General features: G+C 44.5%; 2 protein-coding genes across 8 annotated transcripts in view; one reads left to right on the top strand and one right to left on the bottom strand.

The window, feature by feature from the left end:
• Positions 1-23,733, bottom strand: part of LOC124425741 — a 53,337-nt gene extending 29,604 nt beyond the window's left edge. The window contains exons 1-5 of one of the 6 annotated variants that reach the window (XM_046966540.1): positions 23,621-23,733; positions 22,040-22,379; positions 21,123-21,339; positions 10,207-10,369; positions 5,863-6,007 (exon numbers count right to left, since the gene is read on the bottom strand). In XM_046966540.1, the coding sequence (XP_046822496.1) occupies positions 5,863-5,950 (88 nt within the window). In that variant the 5' untranslated portion in view covers positions 5,951-6,007; positions 10,207-10,369; positions 21,123-21,339; positions 22,040-22,379; positions 23,621-23,733. The other 5 variants (XM_046966539.1, XM_046966538.1, XM_046966537.1 and 2 more) reach the window with 5 other exon arrangements.
• The window catches only part of LOC124425744 (spindle pole body component 110-like), a 58,034-nt gene that overhangs the window by 17,106 nt on the left and 16,266 nt on the right, over positions 1-24,662 (top strand). The gene's annotated exons all lie outside the window — the stretch shown is intronic.

Below are 24,662 nucleotides of genomic sequence, written 5' to 3' on the forward strand. Positions count from 1 at the left end.
TCTTTCGTTCTTTCGACAAAAAAGATCGACCGCTCATAGGATGATCATTCTTTACTCGTCGAGTTTACCGGTCTGCCTACTTTCAACGTAACGATTCGACATTCGCGTTAATTCCTTTTCGAAATAGTCGATACATTCCCAACGTTTTTATTTTCACATTTTATGGCTTCATTTATTTTCCGGCAAGATTTGAAGAGGCGCCCAACGATCGCTTCTCGCTCTCGCACAGAGGCTCCATGGATGTAGCTTAGAAAAAAAAATTTCACGTGAAAAAGCGCTCTGCGTATATTCAGCCGTGAAAGGGTACATTTTTCCGATCACGCGTATATGCTGGGTCGCGAATTATATATATCGGTAGAGCGGAGAGAGAGAGAGAGAGAGAGGGAGAGAGAGAAAATGGGGAATGAAAAAAGAATAGGAGAAAAAAGACAACTACGGCGAGATAATACGAAAATTCCTACTAAACCTGATCCTCCCTCTCTCTTTGGATCCTACTCCTTTTAAAGCGGAATATCGGAATCGTTAATGGATTCTTCTGGCGTCAACTTTTCATCGTTGCAACCAATGCGATCGGTAGCTAATTAAAGTTCCTCCAATTACGCTCTTGATGCCTTCAAACAGATCGACGAAATATTCGATCAATGTCTTTTATCTTTTTAGCATTTCTCGTTTGTTCGCAACTTAGATCAGTATATGAGTTGCACGAGAGATTCCGCGTTGGCCTACGTGAAAATTCTTTAGCGTACCGGTGGAATCGTTAACCGTCGATTTTACTGGAAAAAGAAAAAAAAACAAAAAAATTGATGAGAGACGGGATTGGCGGTGATGGCGAATGGAGTAAAAGGAGAGAAAAAGTGCGAGAAGTAGGTCGGAAGTCCGTGGTAAACGCTTGGCTTCAGCTTTCTTACTTTTCTTCGGAGTTTAGGGAGGGGAGGGAGGGAGAGTCTGAGAGAGAGAGAGAGAGAGAGAGAGAGAGAGAGAGAGAGAGAGAGAGAGAGAGTAAAGCCTAAGGGTCTCGGAGGTTCGAGCAGTGTCTAAAAATAAGTAAATCGATAAGACGATATTACGTAGCTTCCTCTCGGATATACCTTTTAAGAAGAATAATGGTGCAAAGAAGGTAGAGAAGACGAGAAGATTCGTAGGCGAAAGGGTGACAATACGGAAAAGTCACTCCCTCTCTCTCTCACTCTTTTTAGCTTTTTTTCTTTGATTGATCAATCGAACGAGAGCGTGTTGCGGACGGTTCGTTGCACTCGATATCCGGAGAAAATACGAAGGAACCTCGAGACTCAAGAGACGGCCGAATAAAGTCAAGTTATTTGTTTACGACGAGCAATATCCCAGAGTTTGTCCCTAGTCGAGTTTATCTATAAAATGTCGCTATGTCGAGCAGCATCGAGTTCCGATCAATCGATATTCTAAAACGATCGATTATCTACCGCGAAATACCGTCTAACGAACTCGCAGAGGAAAGAGAAGAGAGGGAACGAAACGAGCGATTAAGCGATTAATGTAATCGGCCCGTCTGCCGTGGTTTTCGGATCGTTTTGCTTGTGCGAACCTGCGGCGAATAATTGAACGGTTCGACTGTGGCGGACAGAGCGGTGTGCGTCCGAACGAAGGCACCACGATTTTCCAAGTCGCGTTCCGAAAAACGACGAGGTACGAGATAATTAATCACGACGATCCTACCGTACCAACTCCTCCAAAACTCACGCGCGCGAGCTCTCTTCGGCCTTCCAAAGAGATCGTTATTCCAGCGCAAAATAGGGTAAGGGGGGGGGGGTTAGGGAGAAGGTTTGGTTATAAAATCGAATGCGATTAGACATTCTAAGGCGAGACGCGAGACATATGTCATTTTCGAGTTTGAACCGTCCAACGGGGTCCCCTCGTTGGCACTGAAAAATTCATTCCCTCGCTGTGAATACAAATGGAGCCATTAAGATTCAAAGTGGACGCGCGCACACGCACGCATCGCCTCGGTAAGACCGCTCGGCGGACAATTTGCGGACAGTTGCTTTTCTCTTTTTTTCTTTCAAACGCGAAATTAACAACCTTAAGAAACGAGCCGCGTTAGTTTGCATAAATATTATTTTGCACAAATTGAAATCAACGCGTAGATATTATTTCGCCGTGGACGTCATTTAGGTGCGTGTAAAACCTTATGTAAAACGTAGAACGAATTAATAGGTATCATTGGATCCGAGCAAAGCCGCAAGTTTGCCGGTATTCGCGCGAGATAATAGAGGGTAATGCAGGTGAGTATAATCGATTAATGCATTTGGCAACGCGACCGCGTTCATTGCGTCCTCCTATATCTCGTCAGCGTGAGAGAGGAGAGAAGGGATAGGAAGTAAAATGTAATTACCGAAAGCGATACTTCGATGATACGTTCCGTTTAAATGGCAGGCGTTATCGTGCATTTATCAAACGTTATTGATTGAAACTAAAGGATTCTCTCGGTTGGATATCGAAGAAAGGATTGTTAAGTCTTATCGTTAGACAACGAGTACTTGTAAATAATTATTAAAGCGAGTAAGCAAGCGCTCGATCAACGTCAAAGTCGCTTTAATCGCTTTACGATTAATCGAGAGATTAATAGCTGCGTTCGAGCGCGTAACTTCGTTTCGGGTTTTGCAGGTACACGTGGATCGCTGCGCGGGGTGGTCGGGATAACGCGCTGTGGGATGCACTCGCGTGTAATTGATTTATGTAGGTTGGAAGCTCGGTCGCGTGTACAAGACAGTACGAAATCCTATTCGAGAGCAGCGGGAGTCTAGGAGAGCGCTAGACGTCCGCGGCTAGTACGAGTGCTCCCATCTATCCTACTCGATTTATCTCCTCGACATTCCGATCTCTCTACTCGTCCTTATTCATTAACATCGTCCACCCTTCCGACGTGGATCGCTTAACGAGCAAGAGAATGTATTCTATCCGCGATACGATATAACGCGACTCGATACCTTCCTGTTGACCAACCAATTTCGAGTGCTCCATCGGTATAGCTCGATATAAAACTCTCGGAAAGCTGCCAGAATCAAAGCCGGTACTATCACCAACTCTCCGATGCTTCGCCAAGTAGCATTTGTCATTGTAATTTAACTCCAATGACGCTCGCCGTCCGTTCGATCGGTATTCCAATCAAATCCTCTCTATGACGATCTACGCGGGGAGAAAAAAAAATAGAACAAAAAGAAAACAAACAAAAACGCAAAGCAAATATTTCTTCTCGCCCAGTTCGCGCTCTGGCTTTGGTTTTAGACGCGGACTCATTAATCACGAGAATGCCCTGTCTCTGTGTTATTAATTATCACGGCGAATGCCGAGAGACACGACTTTTATCGGAATCGCATTAAACGTTGCGTTAACTTTATTCCTCCTCTGCCTCTACTAGCCGCTTTTCCATCTCCATTCTAATTTATAATAGTACCGATGGAAGAGCGGCAAATGCGCTTAGATCGAAGCTTCGCCACGTGAAAGATGAGATTTGGCTGCAAATGAGAGACGCTTGTCTCTGGAGTATGAGTTTTACATAATTAATCGATACGTTTTCTCTCTCTCTCTCTCTCTCTCTCTCTCTCGCTCGCTCGCTCGCTCTGTGTACGACCGAATTTCGTTCAACGCCACCAACTTTATACGATCGCATAGAGATTTCTTCTTCTTTTTCTTCTCTATAATATAGAAACATAATCTTTGAGTACTCGAAATGATCGAAATATCTTTGAACAATTGTTATAACGTCGATGATAACGCTTTCTGCACCGATTCCTTTTGATGTCTTTCCTATAGATTCTTTTATCGGATATTACGACAGAGGGATTAAACTTATAAACGACGAGTCGTTAATAATAAATGCGACAAGCTCTTCTCTTTACTCACGAACGAAACTGTCATTATTATTCGGCTGAAAAAATAAAAATATATGCGCAGAGTGAGAGAGAGAGAGATGGAGGAAAACGAATTACTCCAGGGTAAAAGGAGACTTTTGTTAATGTTTCTCACGGGTGACGTACTGACGTCTGACTGATTGTATCTTTTGTCGTCTATCGCACCCCAGAAGCTTCGAGAGGCTTAATTGGAATAATTATGGCGGTGTCACGGACTCGCTTCTCTCTCTCTCTCTCTCCGTCTTTTTCTCTGTTTCCTTTTCCCTGATTTTCCCCTTCCACCGCGATTTACACGGGAGGTCGAACGCGAAAGCATGCCCGTTATTCGAAGCAGAAATAAGTAATTGGATCCGATTTAGTGCGTTCGTTCATCCAAGAGTCTCTCTCCATGGCCCGTCAGAAATTCGTTCAACTTGGGCGTATTTAAACGAGACGCATGATATTTGCACGTTTCTATCGTATCGTATGATATGTTATTTTCTTTTCTTTTTATTTTCTTTTTTTTTTTTTGTTTACTTTCAGAGTGTTACCTAGGAAAAATTAAAAAAAAATCAACGGACAATGGGCGTTCTATGAATTTTCTCGTTGGCAACCATTCGGTAATTTGAAAGCTCTTTAGATAATTAAAAGCTCGATCGTTCGTCCTCGTGAAAGAAAAAGAACAGTCCTTTTAGAGAGAAAGCCACTTAATAGAATATACGCGTGTACGAGCATGGATGAGCTTGGGAGGAAAAAGGAAAAAAGGGAGAAAAGAAAGAACTCGCGGTCTGCCGCGAGTTTCTTCTTTAATTTTTTCCAAGTAGCACACTGTAAAAGCCGAGGAGAAAGAGACGAAAGAGGAGAAAGAGCAAAAGGGAGGTAAGAAGGGCCGAAGCCAGACGATTTATAGCCTTGAAACTCGTTTCAATATCTTCTCCCTTAGCCGAGGACCTTTTTCTTTTCGTACTTTCTTTTCGTAGCCCCCCCCCTCCCCAACACCTACCCCTGCTAAACTGAAACTTTTGCCAATAAATAGGAGAAAAGTACGACGTAAGTAGTGCGAGGCTCGTATCGCTCGTTAGTGCAAAGTTCGAACGTTCGATTAAAATAATTAACCGAGAAAATCTCGTTTCGTTCTCACGTATTACGAGCTAGCACGAGGCTCTGTTTTTTCTTCTTTAGAAAAAAAACGAAAAAAAAAGAAAAGGAAAAGAAAAGAAAAGAAGATCAACGTCCTTCGACGACGATTCTCTTCGTCGCTTAAATGCGCGAATCGTTTTCTTCGTCACATTTATATGTAGACTCAGGAAGGACCGAGAGAGGACTCGCGTGCACAGCTTCAAACTCATTTCCGTCTCATTTTTCTTTCTTTCTTTGCATTATCCATATCCTGACATTGTGCTCCGCGACTACGCGACTATCGCGACTACGATGATGCTCTCTTTCGCCTCTTTTTCGCGATTACATCCGTCGTCCGTTCGATTTTTATTCGCGATTTCTTTCGCTTTTCTGTGAAAAAAAAATCACCATGAAACTTTCCTTCGTAGGTACGGTGTTATTTTGAATAATGTCAAGGTGCAATATTGATTTTCATCGTTGGCATCGTTAAAGCGGCAAAACGTTACTTTTCTGCCGTCATATTTTTCATCGGAACGTAATTCAGGAATATCCAGGCGTTGCGTTTTAAAGTAAACGCTCGCTCGCTCGCTTAATACTGGAAACGGGAAGAAAAAAGGTTTTCCTTCGCAACGTTTTTCGATGGTCCGACCGGGCTTTATGATTTATTACGACTGCACCACGGTTTTACCTCGGAATTGGATTATTTCGATCGAAACTCCAGGGGCCGGAGTTGCCGCTTAGCCAGGACGGTACGCGTGGATTTGTTTGTTCCCGTAATAGCCCTTTGCGACGAATGCGGTCGCTCTTTCCATTCTAAAGGGAAACACGTAGCCACGGACGTCGAGCTTCGTTAAGTCGAGAAGGTAAGATAACTTACTTGTTATTTTAATGGCTACTTGGATCAAGAGCGACCAGGCTCTTCTACCACGGTCGGATTCTCTTCGATTGAACGAGGAATGAGTCATTCTCCGTAAGAACTATTCCGTGTGGTTGGAGAAAATATTCTTCCATTTGTTGCTTTTCTGCGGTAAGTAAGAGAAAGAAGAGCAGCATTTTCTTAAACCGCTCGTACGGAGAGAGAAAGAGAGAGAGAGAGGGGGGGGGGAGGGCGAGGGAGAGGATGGGGTCACGAAACAGGCAGGGACACGCGCCGAGGGTGGAATACAAAAGCTACCGCGCGCGCGGAAACCTCCAGGCGGATCAATATACCAGGCAGCAATGGTAGAAAGGAAAGAGCGAGCGAGCGAACGAGCGAGGATGTGTGTCTTTCGGTTGCGTGTGTGCCCTTTCAAAACGACATCTCTGGGTTAAGCGCCATGCCAAGGGCTATCCCGAAGGAGAGTCAATCGCGAGTTAGCCGGTGAGTTAGCCGGCGAGTTAGCCCGGCCGGTCCTAAATTAAATCGCGCGTCGCGCGATCTTTAGGGCCTGCCTCCCACCCCCTCTACAGATATCCAATTTGGAATCGCTAATCTCGAAGATGAATTCGAAATATAAAAAGTATCGAGTAGATCGGTAACGTAGTTAAGCCGAGTAATAACTTTGTCGTCGGGTAGTTTCCTGATACATTCGAAAGGTAGATAGATGCGTAACCGAATTAGGAAAGTTGCCGCGAGAGTTATGATCGAATCGAGCTAGCACGAGCAACGAATACATCTGCATCCTTTTGTTCCGCCGTTCTCTAAATCGTTGCGGTTGTTTCGATCGGATACGAAGAAACGCGTTACACAACAGGTACACAACTTTTAATCGTTTCAACGAGTTTATCAAATAAAATACTGCGAACGAAATTAACCGGATCTACGTAGATACACTATTTTAATTAATCGTATTCTTGAAGAAAGAATATCCTTAAGACACGATGAAAATGTTATTGGGTTTAAATTAAAACGCGATCTCTTTCTCATGAATTTACTTCAAAGTTCTTTCTCGAATTCTCCGATAATGCAAAAATATTATTATCGGTTCGATATTTCGGAGGTATTTACGTAAGAGAGTAATCTCTTCGGGAAAAGAGACTCTGAGATAGAGATTCGTGTTACCTTTACGCAAGTAAATTAGTTTGAAGAAACTCTGAATCCGTGGGCAACGGATAGGTAAAGCTTTCGAGGCAAAGAGAGAAACCGTATTTTCCTGCACGAGAGAGCGCTTAAACGGACCGCACGGGCTGCGAAAGAAGGAACGAGGAAGGATGGGAAGGTCCTTGGTGCATCGCTAAACGTTTTCCAGCGGGAATACATGCACGTAAAATACGTTCCCGAAATAGTCTCCTCTTGGCTTTGCCAAAAAGCTCGCGAAAACTTTTCTACGATTCCCAGCAGACCGTTTTCCTCGCTCGATCGTTCGTTTCCTTCGTTCCGCGTTTCGGAGATACGACGAAAATCATTCAAATCCGCAAACCACGCGGCTATCCATTATTTTTCCTCGTGGATATTCGTTTTACGAAAGAAAAAAAAAAAAAAAGGAACCAAAAAAAAGAAAGAGAAAAAAGGAAAAGAGAGCAAAGAAAACTCCTTTAAAGAACATTTTTGCTCGTTAACGCCGACAAGAAAGCCATTGATCAATTTTCAATGGGCTAAGAATATGTTTTTACAGGGTCTTGTCCCATCAGCCTCGTTCCATTCGCCTATATACACTTTGTTTCTTTGTACATTGGACGATAATAATGGACGCGAGAACGTATATTTCGCGAACGAAAGAAAAGTAAGGGAACTGCCGGAATCGAAAAACTCAATTCTACTACGGAGGAGAGAAATTCTCTATGGAGGAGAGAAAAAAATGAATGAACAATGTCGCCGTACCGACGCGCCGCGGCGACGCGGCGCTAATGACTTAATACGACTCCAAGAAACGTCACTTTTTTCGCATTGCAAATGCATCGGCATTTTGCAACGACGAATACCAACGCGATAGAGGAAAATCGTTAACCGCGGTAAGCTCGACCTCGCGTTTTACATACGTTCGCATTTTCCTCGGGTAGCCCGCTTTAAGGACTATTTTTCCCTATATTATCGGATATTGGATCGAATCGTAACACCTTTTGCCCATTATTTCATCTGCCAAAAAAGCGTCTCCCCAAAGTACCGACCGATTCATCGAGATGGACGAGTCGCGATAGGACCCTTTGAAAGAAGTAAACAGGCTTCCTTCCGACGAGACAACGTTCCCGACAATGTCCTCGAATCTTTTGTTATTTCCCCGACTTTTCAGATAGTCGCAACGTTAACGGACCGACGAACTCCCGATCCCGATAAAAGCGTCCTTTCGAATCTTTCTATTTTCGTCCTCGTAAACATAAAAAAGGACGATCGACTAAACTCGCATCTCGTAAATTCTTTCCTCCTCTCTGCGGAGGTTTCCGCCTATATTAAATGACGAACGAATACGAGGAGGAAAGTTTGTTCTCGATAATAGATCGCTCTACGTAGCTTGATCCAAGCTGCCATTGGCCAAGATGGAGAACTCGTACACTTTCTATAACACAATTTGCTAGTTTACCCATCTACTTGTCAACATTTTCGGTAAATATTTAATACACAGCCGGTCTATGGGTTCTGAAAATATATACACGATCGATATCACATTGCGTCGCGTGAAAGCTACTTCCAGTTTTATCGCTTTTACACGCAAGACCGAGCGAAAAAAGGCCAGATCACGTGACAGAAGGAAGAAAGTCCAACGACGGCCGAGTATAATGATCGTAACTACTCGGGGTAACTGCGCTGCTCGTAAAAGAGTATGGATTCGTCTGGCAACGAGAGCTCTGCCAACTACGGCCGAGCATTAGCGGTTGCCTGTCTGACCATATTCACGCCCCTGCTACTTGCACCTATTCGATACTTCCAAAATTATTATTATTGTTATTATCGATCGCGTAGCCCGCCAAAAAATATGCAAAACGATATATATATATATATATATATATATATATATATATATATATATATATATAAACGTAGTGTATTCCATCGGAGGTTGCGTAGAACGCATGATACGCTCGTAACGTGCTACGCGCGAATCTATACCGTGCTGCTCGGGCACGTAAGGAACGTAACGTCTCGCCTTGGCTCCTGATCGTAGCCGTACGGTTTTAACCGTAAAACCAACGTCATTGCGCGTTCTTAGAACCGATCGAACGGAGGCAGTGCCGATCGATCGATAAGCGCATGGAATACCGCGAGTTCGTACGCGAGCGCAAATACCGATCGATCTATCCGTCTATCGAGGGTATGCACGAGAAACTATTTAACGATCATCTAAGATTTCGCGAGGTATCGGTAGCTTCTTTGTCCCTTGATAAATATCGATGGAAGGCAAAAACGGAGGAAAGTAATAATAAATAGTTCGACGTTGAAAACAAAGTCGGGGAAGAAATAGAAATTTTCTAGCTTTTCCTTGCAAAGCTTCCCCGAGGACAAATAAAAGGACAAGGGAAAACAAAGAGCAGAAGGAAGTATTGCGAGGGGAAACATTAGAGAAGGTTTAACGCGGCCGACGCGATTTGCCGAAGGAAAAAGTTTCTCTCGATTCGTTTGCAGTCGATTTTCCCTTTTGGAATCTTTCGCCAAGAATTTGAACGATCGATTCAACTCCATTGCAGTCCTCGGTGTTCGTTATGCGCTTCCTGCCATCGTGAAAAGGAACGCATATACCACTGCATAGAACTTTCTCGAACGATCGAGAAGCGGCCATGCGACTTTTCCCTTAGACTGTCGCTCGGAGATATACAACCGTGTTTGCCCGATTACGCTCTTAAACTTTCGACCTTTCTATTTTTCTATATCCTAGTCGATTTATCGCTTTGCTTCTCCGACTTTAAGACGACGCTGGGACTCGGCAGGATGCCGGGACCATCAAAATCGGACGTGACGAGGATCCATACCGATTGAAATTCGGTTTAAGAGCATGCGCCTGCAACCCTGCGGATGGAGATTTTCCGAGTGTGCTCGTAAACGCGCGGCTTTGAGAGGAGTGCCGAGAGAGAGAGAGAGGGAGAGAGAGGGAGAGAGGATAAAACGGTGCCACGGCGACACGACGACCTAGATACGGGCCGTTGTACTAGCGCAACCAGCGCACCCTCTGTCCTAGCTGCGTCCTCGTTCGCGACACAGGCCCGCAACGTCAAAGAAAAATATCCTCCTTCCGATTCCATGCGAAAAGGTAAGAGGGGGGGGGGGGGAGAGAGAGAGAGAGAGCAAGAAGGAAAGGAAAAGAACGCCTACCAGACACGTCGCGTCCGTGAAAACCGACAACTCGTGACGTCTACGACTCCTTCCTCTTCTTCTTCTTCTTCTTCTGCTTCTTCTTCTTCTTCTTCCTCTTCCTCTTCTTCTTCTTCTTCTTCTTCTTTATTATTGAGGATTTTCAGGACGCGCCTTTCTCAACCTGTAATAGGAAAGAAAACGAATCGTCGGTGGAACGAAGGGTGGAAGGGCAAGGTGGACGGGAACGAAATCTTCTTCCCTTTCTTTCAACGAAAAGGGTATTTTTCTACGAGAGTCGAAGCGAGAGAAAGAGAATGAGAAAGAGAAAGAGCCGCAACGTCGACGTTTCTACGGGATATATTACGATCTTTCGATTCTATGGAGGATCGAGCGGCGCATCCGCTATTTTCCGCTAGATTCGAATAAGCGACTGGGGATTTATCGTTGCCCATCGAGTCGCACGAAACCCCTCCTGGCAACGATTATTAAAAGCCATCGAGGACGGTAATTGAAAGTGTCGATGATTAAACGATTCCACGAATTCGCTGGGTATCGCTGCTCGACGATCGGCATATCGAAGATCGGTGACGTGGCTCGGATATCGATCCTATTATGAATGTTACACCAATACTTTTAACCAATACCGCGACCTAATTGCGAAGCTGCGAATGGCGATTATGCCCCTACGGGTTACTACGCCTAACTCGTCGTCTAAGAATTAAGAGGAGAGAGGAGATTTGCATAAAGACTAGGATAAATAGAGCAAATTCAAAGGGCTTCGCCCGGGGCAAAAGTTGGCCGTGCAACTCGGTAGGTGAGCTAGCTCCGAGGTGCAACGCCGAGAAGGATATCTCGAATTATTATTCAGTTCCTGCGTGGAGTCCGAAAGGATAGAGGATAGGATAGGATAGGAAAGGAACTTTATCGAACTTATAATGACTTTAAGCCGCTCGGCTCGCCGACTCTCCTTGTTATTGATCGAAGTAAATACGTCATTTGCATTAATTCGCCGCGATAAAAGTCTGACGGGCGTGAATTCGCGTCGATCTTTCTCGCTTTTCGCTCCTTCCCCGTTTTTGCTCGCTCGTCGATGAGGAGAAAAGTGGAAGAAAGGGAAAGATAAAAATGCAAACAAACAAGAACGACAGCGTACAAAAGCGTATCGTCGTCGAACGACATTATACGCTTATACGTCATGAATATATTACATGATCAGACGTCAGGAAATGACGCGCCTTTAAAATTTATCCGAGAAAGGATAAATAGATCGATTAGTTCGACGTCTGTCTTTTCCTTTGGTAAGAAAAACTAAATATTCGATAAATATTTCGCGGGTAATAATTTGTTTAAATTAAAATTGCGCTCGATTCGGCTCAATTAGGACGAGCTACGTCGTACGACAGTTTCCTCCTTCCAGGCTATGATAAATGTACCCTGGCGCAATAATTAATGAGACAGAAACTTTGATTATTACAAGGTAGGAGACATTAGCGTTCCATTTGTCTAGTTGACGCTCGCATCGCGCTCTCGAACGCGACGATCGAAATGCTGACAGATTTTAGAACGATATGTGTTTTATATCGTTTTCTAATGTACGCGTTATATTAATTTCTAATGCGTTTCAATGCGCGTGCCTTCTCGCGCGTCGATTCGATATCGGCCGATCGTTCGGAAAAAAGTTTCGTAGAAAACGAGGGAGATCGCGAAAGGGGGGATCGAAAGGCTAGCCCCGATAAGTAGCCCCGAACGATACGTTCTGGGATGTGAAAAGTAAGTAGGACGACGACTCCTCTCGTAGATCTTCTTGGAACAATTCCTCGCGAAACTACGATTTCCTTTCAGAGCAAGAACAAGTCGACAAGATTTTCCACGCTTTCAACGGGCCTCGTAAAGTTTCTCGATGACGGCCGATGCGCTCTTCCACGTTTCTTTCTTTTCCTAACTCTATGAAAAAAAGATAACTATAAAGTAAACGATCGTGTTTCAGCGGCTCTAGGTTCGATTATTACAAGAACGTCTTCAAACGCTTGAAACGTTTGGAAACTATCAAGGAAACGGATAAACGAGAGAGAGAGAGAGAGGGGGGGGGGTGGGCTAGGGGTGGGAGGAGGGAAGAAAAACAGAAATAAAATTCGAGCCGACACTACTCTTTGGCGATAAAGGCAGGTGGGCCAAAAGTGTCTTTACGAAAAGCCCGTCGAAGCGAAACATTATCCCGGATGAGCTCGAAAGAAAGCGCGTCTTCTCAATCTGTACAAACTGTTTCTTCCGTTCCAACAAACTTTTCTTCCTCTTGATCTCGCCTTCGTCCTTCCGATTTTCAAAGAAATTTCCGGACAGAAACGAATGGAAGAAACAAGTCCGTGAGTAGAAATCCGAGATAAACGATGATCGGAAAAGGCCCGGAAAGATTTCTCCTAAGATACGCTCGTTCTTTTTGTTTTTTCTTTCCTTCCCTCTGGCCCCGCGTGAATTTTTGTCTCGAAAACTCTCGGAAACTTTTCTAGCCCGATCATTCGTGTCCTGTCTTCGCCACCTTTTTCGTCCCATTATTCACGCGCCTAACAAGTGTTGTATCGTTCGTGACGATCGACGAATCGAACGATAAAGGAGAAGGAAGAAAGTAGGTTCGATCGTGTCGTTGTTTCATAGAAACATTCATCGAAATGAAAAAGAAAAGAAAGACGTTCGACTGGCCAAACGTTTCCTTGGCTTGGTAAAATAAAACTCTGCTGTGAGAGAGCTATGCTTCGAAGCTCGCTAGAGTTCACCAACCTTCGGGCAATATCTTTCATCTCGACTAGCTCTCCTATCGACTATTCGTCTCCTTCTATTCAGCTGCTCTGCCGTCGGTGATTGCGATCCCTCGATGATCAGCTTTCTTCTCCTTGCCCTTCTCCTTGCCCTTATCGTCCTCTTTTATTCGTCAAACTCGTCCATCGTGCACGCAACTCGTTTTTTATCGTTATTTAAAATCGAGAACATCTCGTGAAACTTTGTTATCGCAAATATCTACGTACTTAGGAATATGAATCGAATCAAATCAAATTCACGATTACAGTTACGAACTTTGGAACAATGATCAAGAGTTTAGAATCGCGTATCCAAAGTTTCCGAGTAGCTCTCGATAAGAGCCCCTTTATCCGTAAGAGAGAAAATTTAATAATATATATTGCAATATTAAAACCATGTAGATCGGGTTAAAGAAACAAATGGAATAAAGGAAAAATTTCCTTTCCTGGGCGAAATCCAAGGTAAAAATGTAAGAAAATATGAGAAAAAGAAAAAGGAGAGAGAGTACGTAAGTAGATGCCTTCGCATCTCGACCTTTTCTCCTAATTCCATTTTACGTGCCGTTGCCCGACGATTCTGGCGGCAACGCCGGTCCCAAGCTTCGAGACACGCTGCCCCTGAAAACGAATGAGTAGCGAGGAAAAGGAAAGAGTACTTGAAGTAAAGAGAAAAGAAACGTCTTGTGGCTTAACCGAACTTTAATTAAAATTCGAGGCGATCTTGTAAGAGATCGTAAAACGGCAACGAGGAAAGACAAGGGGGAAAAGGGTATTCGGAACAAACGGACAAAGAATCGAGCCCTTTTAACGATCTTCATCTGAATTAGCCCTCTCTTAACTTTTTTCTTTTGCAACATTTTCTCTCTCTCTCTCTCTCTCTCTCTCTCTCAGCAGTTTCTTTGTCGGCCGCCCTCTGTCGTGCCCACGTCGGATCATGCATCTTAAGGATAATACTTGGGGGGCGGGAAAAAAAGGAAATTCTTCCCCTATTCTCAATGGCTGAAAATGTTAAGAGTTAATGACATTACCGTCTACGATATTATCTTTATTTTGTAAAATTATTTCCAACGCTCCTTGTCGTCCACGGTTTTGCTCGCATCTTTTTTATGTCGTTGCCTGACTCGCTTTGAATATCGCAATGACGACGGCAGCGACGAGTGTAATTAAAATGCTGCCATGAGAGACCTTATTAAGGCGCGTATTAAAAGACACGGCAAACGTTTCGTTTCTCTCTCTTTTTCGCATTTAATCGAGCGATCATACTCGTGAGTTGACTCGCGAGTAGCTAACTCGCTATCCTCCACCGAATTCGTTTGAACGGTGTGATAAAATCAACGAATTTTTACGGTCCTCGATAGTCGGACAAAGTTTGGTTTTATCGCAAAAAATTGTATGAAACTAAATCGATCGGCAAGAACGTCATTTTCCCATCCCTTCCTTCCGTCCTTCGTCTCTCTCTCTCTCTCTCTCTCTCTCTCTCTCTCTCTCTCTCTCTCTCTCTCTCGGGCAGACCTTTTCTACCCTCGACCAGAACTTCCGTACGTTGGAAAATCATGGCTCGAATAAAAGTTGTTCTTAACAAAGGGACGCTGACGTAGCCGTTATCGAAGGTGCACGGCCGAACAGTCAGCTAACTCTCGATCCTCCTCTCCTCGTTGAACCGTTCGAAGGCTTTAGCTAGCTAGTCGTGACCGATCTCCCTCGCTCGTTATCTAAACCTTCGTTCGCAAATTTCGTTTGCTCCGATCGCGCATCTATGATTAGCGATTGTAATGAATTAGTCGAGGAGATTCGTCGAGTAAGACGAATCGAGATGAAAACGCTCGATCGACGTTATCCTATAGAGATATAGGAATACTTGTGAGAAGAATTTATATCTTTCGGCATTCGCACGCGAGAACGTTATCAATGTTCTAGTTACCGAAGAAGAACGAGGAGAATCGTTTCTTTGGAGAAAGTTGAAATCTCCAAAGGCCTCGTTCGCCGTCGCATAGAAAAGAAAATTCGATTATTTTTGGCGTATCGATAGCCAACGACGTGTTTGAACTATCCCCTGAGATCCTCCACGTAGGAGCCGTTTTTCTGTTTTTTTTTTTCTTTTTTTTTTCTTTTTTTTTCTTTACTTTCGAGCGGTAGGTTTAAAACAAAGAATAATTAAATAAGAATCTGCGACACGGTCGAGGAAGAAAGAAAGAAAGAAAAACGAAAAGGGAACAAAAGAAAAAAAAACGTGCGATCGATTTTTATCCATCCTATGGCTCCTGGTATCGAGGTCGTCGGATGGATTCGCTGTAATAAATTTAGTCCAGCCTCTCCTCTATACGGTTCGGTTCTCCTGGAGACTCGTTCACGCTCGAACTAGTCGGAACAGTCGATACGTCGGGCAACGGTATGCCCGTCGTTCTCAGGCATCCCTGCCATGCCAACGCACGTTCGAAGCTAACCTAGAAAAGGGATCGTTCGGTCGACTACCGACGTCCTCGGTCAACGAGCGGCTCTCTCGATTAGATCGCAGGCCACCCCTAATACCACCCTACTTCAACGTTTACCGTCCGATAACGCTATCTTCGCCGATCCTGCGTGCGTTGGATTTACGAGCACGTTCCCCCGATATTACGTTACCTGCACGAATCGTAGGGGCTGTTAGCTCGTTTATTAGACTCCTGGGTGCAATCCTCCTTGAATAAGCGCTTGAATAAGCGCCGACCTGTGACACAGGATTCCGAAACTTTTCATCAGCCCCGAGGAGCTAAAGAAGCTCCTAATTGATATTCTCCTTTTTTATTTACTTTTTTTTTTTTTTTTGTATCCTTTCCGTGCGTATATATAGGACATACGAGTCGAAACTCTCGACTTTTAATTCCATTATTTCGCTCGATTATTTATTCGAGAATAAAAGTGAATGCTCCTGATCGACGGACGAGGTAGACAATAATATTTAACGAGCGTGACAATCGATAAACTTTGTTGAGCTTACGCACAGACGACCACCTATAAAGAACTACGATGATGCGGGACTCTGCCCCAGAGAGAGAGAAGGTCCGTTCTCGATTGGCGAATCGCACGTAGACGATATTTATTGGACGAGTAAACAGAGAGACGCAACGCCGACGGGAATCGTGTATACATCGATACTCGTCGAATACCGAAATACTCGAGCGATTTCTTTTCGAAAAATATATCCATATATATCGTTTTTACTTGGTGACTTAAAAAAATGGAGTAACAACGAGATGAACGATTCTTAGAACAAATTCCAAGCTGGTAGATGCAAGTCTTTGAAATGCGCCACTTATGCGTTTGACGTTTCTTCGTTCGTCGATCGATAACGCTTACAAAGGGGTCCGCTCCAACGAAAGGGCCGTTTCGAGAAATTCAGAAGGAGAAGGTATGCGTCCGGAGAACGACGAACGATACTCGTTTCAAAGCGAGAGCGTTTGTGGAAGTTACAAAAGCGCGTTTTTCGCGCAAACGACCGATCGATCCTTTGTAGTGGCTCGTTTCTCGTAAACGGATATATAGGTATGCGTACGAGACGCGATAGCGTTACACGTATAAACGTATTTTTCCTCCCCTTTCAAAGGGAGACGCGGAGAGAGAGAGAGAGAGAGAGAGAGAGAGAGAGAGAGAGAGAGAGAGAGGGAGAGGGAGAAAGAGGGGAATAAAATAATACCGCAGCAATATCGATGATTTCGAATCGATGATCTTGCGGATGATCTTGATCGGTTTCTCGATCGGCGAAAGGTCCGAAGCGAGGCGTCCGAACCGCCGACCAAAGCTCTACCACCGAAACAGTGGTTGATTCTCGAACAGACCGCAGGACCTACCGCATATCCCAACGAAACATCCTTTATCGATCGTAGGAGCACGCCTACGATATTTAAACAAACGTATCAGATCGATCAAGGAGAGTGTCTTCTTTTGGGTGGATTAGGAAAATGACTTTAAAAAGAATGTAAAAAAGGAAGAGAGAGAGGCTTAGATAGGAATAAAAAGGAAGGAAGAGCGGAGTATGAGAGACTGTAGGTGTAGGAGACTAAACCGGTAACCGATAACGGCGCTCGGCTGAGTCTCGAGCAAACACCTCTACACTAGACGGCTTCTATTCCTCCGTGTTGTATCCCGGCGAGGTTGTTCCTCGCGTCGGAAAGGCGGTTGAACGCGTTCAACCTCATGACTTATGGATCCGAGCTTATACACTCGAGCGATCGACTCGCTTTACTACGTGCTCGCAAAGACACCTCTCCTACTATTTCTCCTACTATTCGCTCTACACGTCGACGTTGCCGTCCGTCCGCCGTCTCTGGTACCGTCTTTTCTGCTAACCCGCCCCCCCTCCCGCCGTTACCTCGTCGAACGAACTAACGCTAGCTAAGCGCGACACCTATTTTGTTTGTCGACCTACATAAGTAAACAGCCCCTATTTGTCGACGCGACTATTGCTCCCTCCGACCGCAGCCAATTTGTTCCGCAGAAGAATGCTTTCTCCCTCTCTCAACGTTTCCCCGGTCGACAAACCGCTTCGTCGAGCAGCGAAAATTCCTACCTCGCGATCTTAAAATATCGTCTTAACACCATTTCGATCTCTTCGAGTCGAGTCGAGTCGAGTCGAATAAAAGCCTTAAAACGTTCGAAGCCCGATTTCTCTCGAACGAGCCCAAAAAATTCAAACCTTTTTTTTTAATTTTTTATAATTTTCCCCAAAATCTCCTTTAATAAGTTATCGTTCCGCGCGAAGCTCTTTTTCAAGGAAACTTCCATTAGATGCACGTAAAAATGATTGTAAAGGAGGGAGCTATTTACGATTACGATACGATTCGCATTCGTTTCCGACATTCGACGAATGTCATGCGGCGTGCATTCCCAACGGCAATTCCCGACGGAACGCAATTGCGATAGATAGTTTGTTTTTTCCTCTCTTTACGAATAAACGACCGCGACATTGATACGCCTATCGGTCCGCTCGTTTCGCCGCGAGATTAAAAAGGTACTATCACGTTGACCATCAACGTCTGGATTGCGTCCAGATTCATCGATCTGTTTTGTCCGACGGATAATCGACGCATTGATTACACGGCCTAAAGAACATAAAGAAAGATCGAACCAAAGAATTGCATCGATAGCCTTTGAAATCTCGAGAGGCAATCCGCCTGTCGCAAGATTCGTCTCTCGCATCTACTTTTTATCTATTTGCTTTTCCCGTCTTTGCCCTTTGTCAATTTTTTGCTCTTCTTCTCTATTTTATTTTTTTTTTTTTTTTTTTCCATGGTACTTCTCTCTCTCTAGTACCTTTTTTACTTTTCTCATCCGTGCTCGTCTTACTTTCCCACTTACATACTTTCCAGGTTGGTCCACGTCAACCCTTCTTTTTCTCCATTTCTTTCCTTTCATCGGAGCGCTCTTCTCCCTCTTCGTAATAGAGCCAACGTTCTTCAAACCGCAAAGAAAACTTTTCTTCGAGCAACTATTTTCTTTATGCTCTTCCACCAACTTATCCATCTACCCGTGTAGATACGCATCGTTGCTCTTATTCGCGAAAAACTATCTATAAAGTAAAACTCTGCCAGCGCAGTTTGAGAATGGACTTTAATAAACGTCTTCGGACTGGTTCGGCCACATCTATCGAACTAAAGAACTATAGTCGAGGGCCGTTCGATTTTCCAAAAGCTCGAAAGAGCTTTGTTAAAAATAACTCAAATACGTCCTTTACGTATCTTTTTCTTTCGCGCGAGTAAGCGCGATTGATTATCCAGCCGTTAGCGAATCCGTTCTATGCGAGATCGGTCTTTATCACCGATCCTCTCGACGAGACGACGATTTTTTTCGTAAAAATTTGGATCGCTACCATAGACTTTTTTTTAAAGACCCCATTAACGAGAGCACAACTAGTTTAGCGAGGGTAAGCGTATAGGATGTACTTAGGAAGAACTAGGAGAAGGAAATGCGATCGAAAAATTTCGTTAATGGAAATATTCTATTGTTGGCGCCCAACTTTGATCAAAGTAGAAAGCTTATCGTATTTGAAGCGTCGATTATCGTACGTTTCTAAATAAAATGATTCCGGATCGAAAATAATTAATAAAGAAAGTTGGTGCGTGCGCCAGCCACGGTGATTAGCTTTAACGGTGCGATAATAGTTGAAAACTGGGCCGAAAGAGGTTACGCTTAATCGCGTTAAAATCCCTTAGACACCGTCGGCCAGTTTCCTTTCGCCCCGAACAAGAAGAAGAAGCAGAAGCAGAAGAAGAAGAAGAAGAAGAAGAAGAAAGGGCTTGAGGAGACATTGAATCGTTTTTTCCCTCTAAAATAAATGCTCGAAAGGATTCGAAGCGCTCGAAAATCTCAAAAATCTTGTTAACTCGCGTGTTAAAGGTACCGACCCTTTCGACCGTCGACGACATTTACAATGTCGTCGAGAGGGAGAAGTAGACGGTCTCAAGTACTCGTAGTACAGAATAATGCGGCGCTAATTACCCTCTCCGATTTCTCCCTATTCCAATTCTATTTGTTTTTAACCAATCGTAACAAACGCCTGGAGCGTTACATTTTTCGTTAATATTTCCGAATAATAGCACGCGAATAATCGTGAGGAACGAAAGGGAAACTTGTATTCGTCGTAACCATTGTTTGGGGATAGAAAAGAACGACGGGAAAAAATGTAATGGATTGGAAGAGAACCATTATAAATAATAGAAAACTGGTTCAAGTGATAATACCGTGGAAACTCGATGGAAAAACGTCGACGCAAAAAATGAACCCTATAAAGGTAGTTTTAACGAGGATTCATCGGCTTCGAAATTGTGATCGATGAACGAAAGGGGATTATTTCGTACTAATCGCAACCAGGATAATTATGATTTATCGCGAAAGACCGATATTTAAGGCCGGTATTTGAAAGGGAAAAAGAAAGGACAATTAGAGAATTCGGTCGAAAAGGTGAGGAATAAAAAGAGAGAAGGTGGAGCGAGAGAAGAAAGGACATTCGCGAATTCGTACACGGCCGTTCTTTTTCCACTTAAATATCGCCGTCGTCCATTAAGGTCGACGAGACAAATATTTGCGTAGAGTACGACCACGCCGACACTGGCGCCGGCCTCGAGTCGTGCCGAAACGCGCGACCCGCTACCAAGGAAACGTAATTAAAGTGTAGGACGAGCAACGGGACTACACTTTTATATCGCTCTCGCAAACGTAGAAAGAATTTTTCCACCTTTTTTCCGGACGCCTGCATCACCTTCCCTCTCGTTTTTCTAGTTCCATTTCGCCGTACGATATGCGCAGTGTTCGCGAATGAAGAAAAGAAAGAAGAAAAAGAAAAAAAAAGAAAAAAATCGGTACTAAGGAAGAAGGTGATAGTATCGCGACGCGTTGTCTTCTTCGTACAATTTCTTAATGGACCCGTCGACGCTTCTATGACCGAAGACGCAAGGTAAAGAGATTGAAAGGAACTCTTACGATACACCAAATCGTAAAAAATTTCTTTAAAATCTCACATATATCTGATTCTCTCTTTATATATAGAGTAATATAATCGAAATAATAATTAAGGTAATCCCAGATCGATCGGAAAAAGAAGAAAAGAAAAAGAAAACGATCGACTGAGAAATGTTTTCCACGAGGCTTTGGGTAAACGAGGGAAGCTCCATTTTTCAGCGATAGATCCTTCGTACGGGAAGCTCCGCCGTGTACAGCAGCAGCTCGTCCACATTGTTCGTCCCTTTGTGGAGAACGGCTCACGAGTTCGCTCTCGTTTTCAATTAATAACGCGCGACATAACTGCGAATCGACAGGCTAATAGAGCGAGAGCTCCGTTCGATGTTGCAGCTTACGCCTTGATTAATGACGTATGATAAATTGAAGACTGGTTTATGCGCTACGTAATTAGCGTCGGTTTGCGTCGGTTTGCGTCGGTTTGCGTCGGTCCGATAGAACAGGAAACGAAGAAAAATCGTTTCGATCGTTTAAATCGTTCGTGGTAATCCCGAAGAGAGAAATCCAACGTTGGAATTCCTATAATCGCGCAATAATATATCGTTACAGTTTCGTAGCCGTGTGAACGGTGATTGGACGGTATGCTTGACTATTTTTAGTTAAGCCTCACGGAGCCGTGCGATATGGGAATAAACAAATGAACGCACTCACCCTTCATGCCGAGTACTTGCACCCTCTTCCGATCGAGGACACTCTCTGGCTCTTCCGCGTTATTTGCGCGCCACTCGATGCGCAAGCCCCGAAAGAGAGTTTCGCGAGGTTATCAACGCTTCTAATTTTATTTCCAGCATGAAAAAGCGAGGGCCGACGTGTGAGAGCCGCGGCGGACTCTTCGCTAGCCGGGAGCTTCAGGAGCGTCGTCCGAACACTGAAAAACGCCAGGAACCAGTGAGAAAGGATTAGCTAGGATGTCTATCAGAGATAATTTTCTCCTATCGATTTCTACGCAACCGAGCGTTCTGCGCTTCGCGATATGAAAAATGGAAAACTCATAAAAATTATTCTTTTATACCGTTTTATACCGTGCGCGAAGTGAAAAAGTTTAGTCGGCTCGTAAATTCGATTGGCGGTTCGTTCTTCGATTCTTATAGAGGGAGCGTCAAAGAGCGTCCCTTCCAGGACATAGAAACGAACGAATATAAAGAGCAAGGACGTGACGAGAGAAGGAACTCGAATCTCGGTGCTTAGAATGTAAAGCGACGCCGAAGGACCGATCTTTAAACGTTCTTTAAACGTACGAGGCAAACTTTACGAGGAGCCAGAAAACATCTCGAATATCGATTCCTCGTCGATCGCCAAACGAAAATATTATCTTTACGGTTACAACCGTGTTTTTCCGTTAAAGTGCGAAAGGCGCGATTCACCGAAATTCCCTCGGAGCAAAACGAATTCTTCTCTTTCTTCTCGAGAATATCGCGATATTATTTTTTTTCAACTGACAATGAACGCGTCGAAAGATAATAAAAGATTGAAATGATTTTCGAATCTTCCGCAAAAGATCTGTCCAACTGGGGAAAATGAAAAAAGGAAAAGGAAAAAGTAAAAGAAAACGAATGAGCTTCAAGTACCTGGAATACCGACAAATTTGCAGACGCAACCTTCCGCAATATCGTTATACCGAAGAAGAGACGGAGGAGCCGTGCTCCGACGAATCTCGGCACGAACTGACATTTCGTTATCGAAACCTCTTAACGAACGTCAAACTCTTTCCTCCCTCTTCCTCTTCCTCTGGTGCTTCTTCTTTCCCTCCTATTCTTCTCTTTGAATTTTCCCTTTTCTTCGCACTTCTCTCCTCTTAACCCACGATCACTCAATTATCTTTGAGACTCGCTTATCTTGGAGTCCGCGAATACGATATAGAGGCATTCTTCTTTGGATTGGTCGTTATCCTTTCCCGATGTCGCCTACCTAAAGACATCGTTCTACTTGGAGAAAGGGTCTCGAACGGAATGGATAAAAAGAGGGAAAGCTCGCGATAAAAAATGCGCGCCAACATGCGAAGAAGGATCGTTTTCGAAAGGGTCCAGGAGAAAATGGTATTTTTCCCTAGGGGAAATAGAGAAGAAGAGAAAAAGAAAAAAGAAAGAAACATCGTCGTTCGTCCAAAAGTATATCGCTTCCCTAGGGGGAGAAAGTCTGTTATTTTTTTCCTAAGCCGTTCGAACGTCTTTCGAGTCGATCGATGAAGAGAACGCTCTCCATCTTGAGAAAATGTTTCCGAACGCGTGTCACGCGTACTTCAAACTTTCTTCCTTTCTTTTAAGTTGAATTACGTTAAAAGAACTCGTGGACGAACTCGTCGTCGAGATCAATTCGAGGTTACTCTAGGAGAGAGTCCAATATAGAAATTCTTGTAATAGCTCGAACGATGAAATAAAAAGTGACGCGAATGCGTTAGAACCGAGATGCGAGAAATGATCTGGCGCGGATGAAAAGTATCCTTGATTTCGCATAACGAAGGTCAGCAAAGAAAAGAGCACGCTTGACCTGGTTACGGAATCGCGAACGAGCGACCCGGCGGTCCATCGAACGACAAATGCCAGGGATACAGCCACCGATACACGCGTATACCTACGTTCCGATTAAATGCGAATCACTTGTCTACGGATCGATTTATAAATTAAAAGAGAGAAGAATAGAAACTAAAGAAAGATATATTTTCTCAGGGGTTATCATTTTCGCAGCTGTTAAAGGAAACGTCGTATCGTCGATAAGAAATGCTCATGTTTGAAAGTGACGATTCTCGTACCCAATTAAAGAAAAGAAAGATACGACTGCGCTCAAAGAGGAGGAAACGAATAAAAGTAAAGCCAAAAATTAAAGAGGAGAGAAAAAAAGAAGCGTGGCGGGAATTGATTTATAATAAAAATCGTTCGTTCGGTCGGTCGGTCGGTCGGTCGGTCGGTCGGTCGGTCGGTCGGTTCGCGCACGAGGGATTGACCCAGTTTTAAAGCGAGGACGAGGGATGGCCCGGAAAATGGCGCGGCGCCGTTAACGACGTTTCCACGTCGACGTCGCGGTTCGCACTGATAAACCCTCGGCACGCTATTCGGCAGCTCTCGCGTTTCCCCTGTCGTCCACGTCTCTCTCTCTCTCTCTCTCTCTCTCTCTCTCTCTCGTGCTTCTCCTCCGTTCGCAGAAATCCCCACCAGAGAGGTATCGGTCGAAGCATCGCGACTAGCACGCATCACCGACATACACCGACACGACGTTCCGTTCCTAGCTCCGTGTCCCCACAAGCTCGCAGTACCCTGCAGTCACGACGACCACCACTACCAGCAGCAGCAGCAGCAGCAGCAGCAAGACCACCTCTACAACCACCAGCGGCAGCCCCCGAGCGCGTCCTTGGATTGCGTCCGCCCCTCCATATCGATCAGTGCGCGCAGACTACACCATCCGAGGACCCACCACCATCGCCGCTGCCGCCGCCGCCGTGGCGCGCTCAACGAGAACGCACAATCGAATCCGTTGAGCGCGCGAGCCCAAAGATGTTACCTACTCTTTTCCTCTATATCTTTCTTCCCGTTTGACGGCAAACTCCACTAGGGAACAATATAGAAAAAATTATCGAAAACCCTGCCTTTCGTTATGAACGAAACGTAAATTACGCGCGCTTCTCCTCAATTGACTAATCGAGGACTCGATAACGATACGCGCATGCGCCGAGAACGATAAACACTTGGCTTTCTCGAAAGCCTTTATCATCGCTTAAATAAGCTGCGAAGGCGCAGCTATCGGCGATAGGCACGTTTATTATACGATTAAAAGGAATAACACGATTCATTGTAGTAGAGGCTGCCCGCGGAATTTGAAAATATCGTACAAAGTTATTGCTCCTCGACCCTTTTATAACGACCGACGTAGATATATATCGACTATCGACCATCGAATGAGTAACGGCGAAGGAAAAGTTCCTCGGGAAAGATCTCCTCCCCCTCTCTCTCTCTCTCTCTCGGGATTATTATTCCCGGAGGAGCGCGAGCGTGAGGCGCCGAGAAGAGAAAGAAACGAGGCAACCGTCGGGCCATTGTCCGTAGTCCCTCGCCCAGGATCGTTTCGACGCTCCAGAAATTCGACGGCCTGATTAGAGGCCGTGACAAAAATCCTCGTGATTGCGAATTGATGTGCGAGTAGATTTGCGAGTCGATTTGCGACTCGATTTGCTACCAGATTTGCGAGCGATAACGAAAC

This window comes from Vespa crabro, chromosome 7, assembly GCF_910589235.1.
Source record: "Vespa crabro chromosome 7, iyVesCrab1.2, whole genome shotgun sequence".
In the NCBI taxonomy this organism is placed as follows: Eukaryota; Metazoa; Arthropoda; class Insecta; order Hymenoptera; family Vespidae; genus Vespa; species Vespa crabro.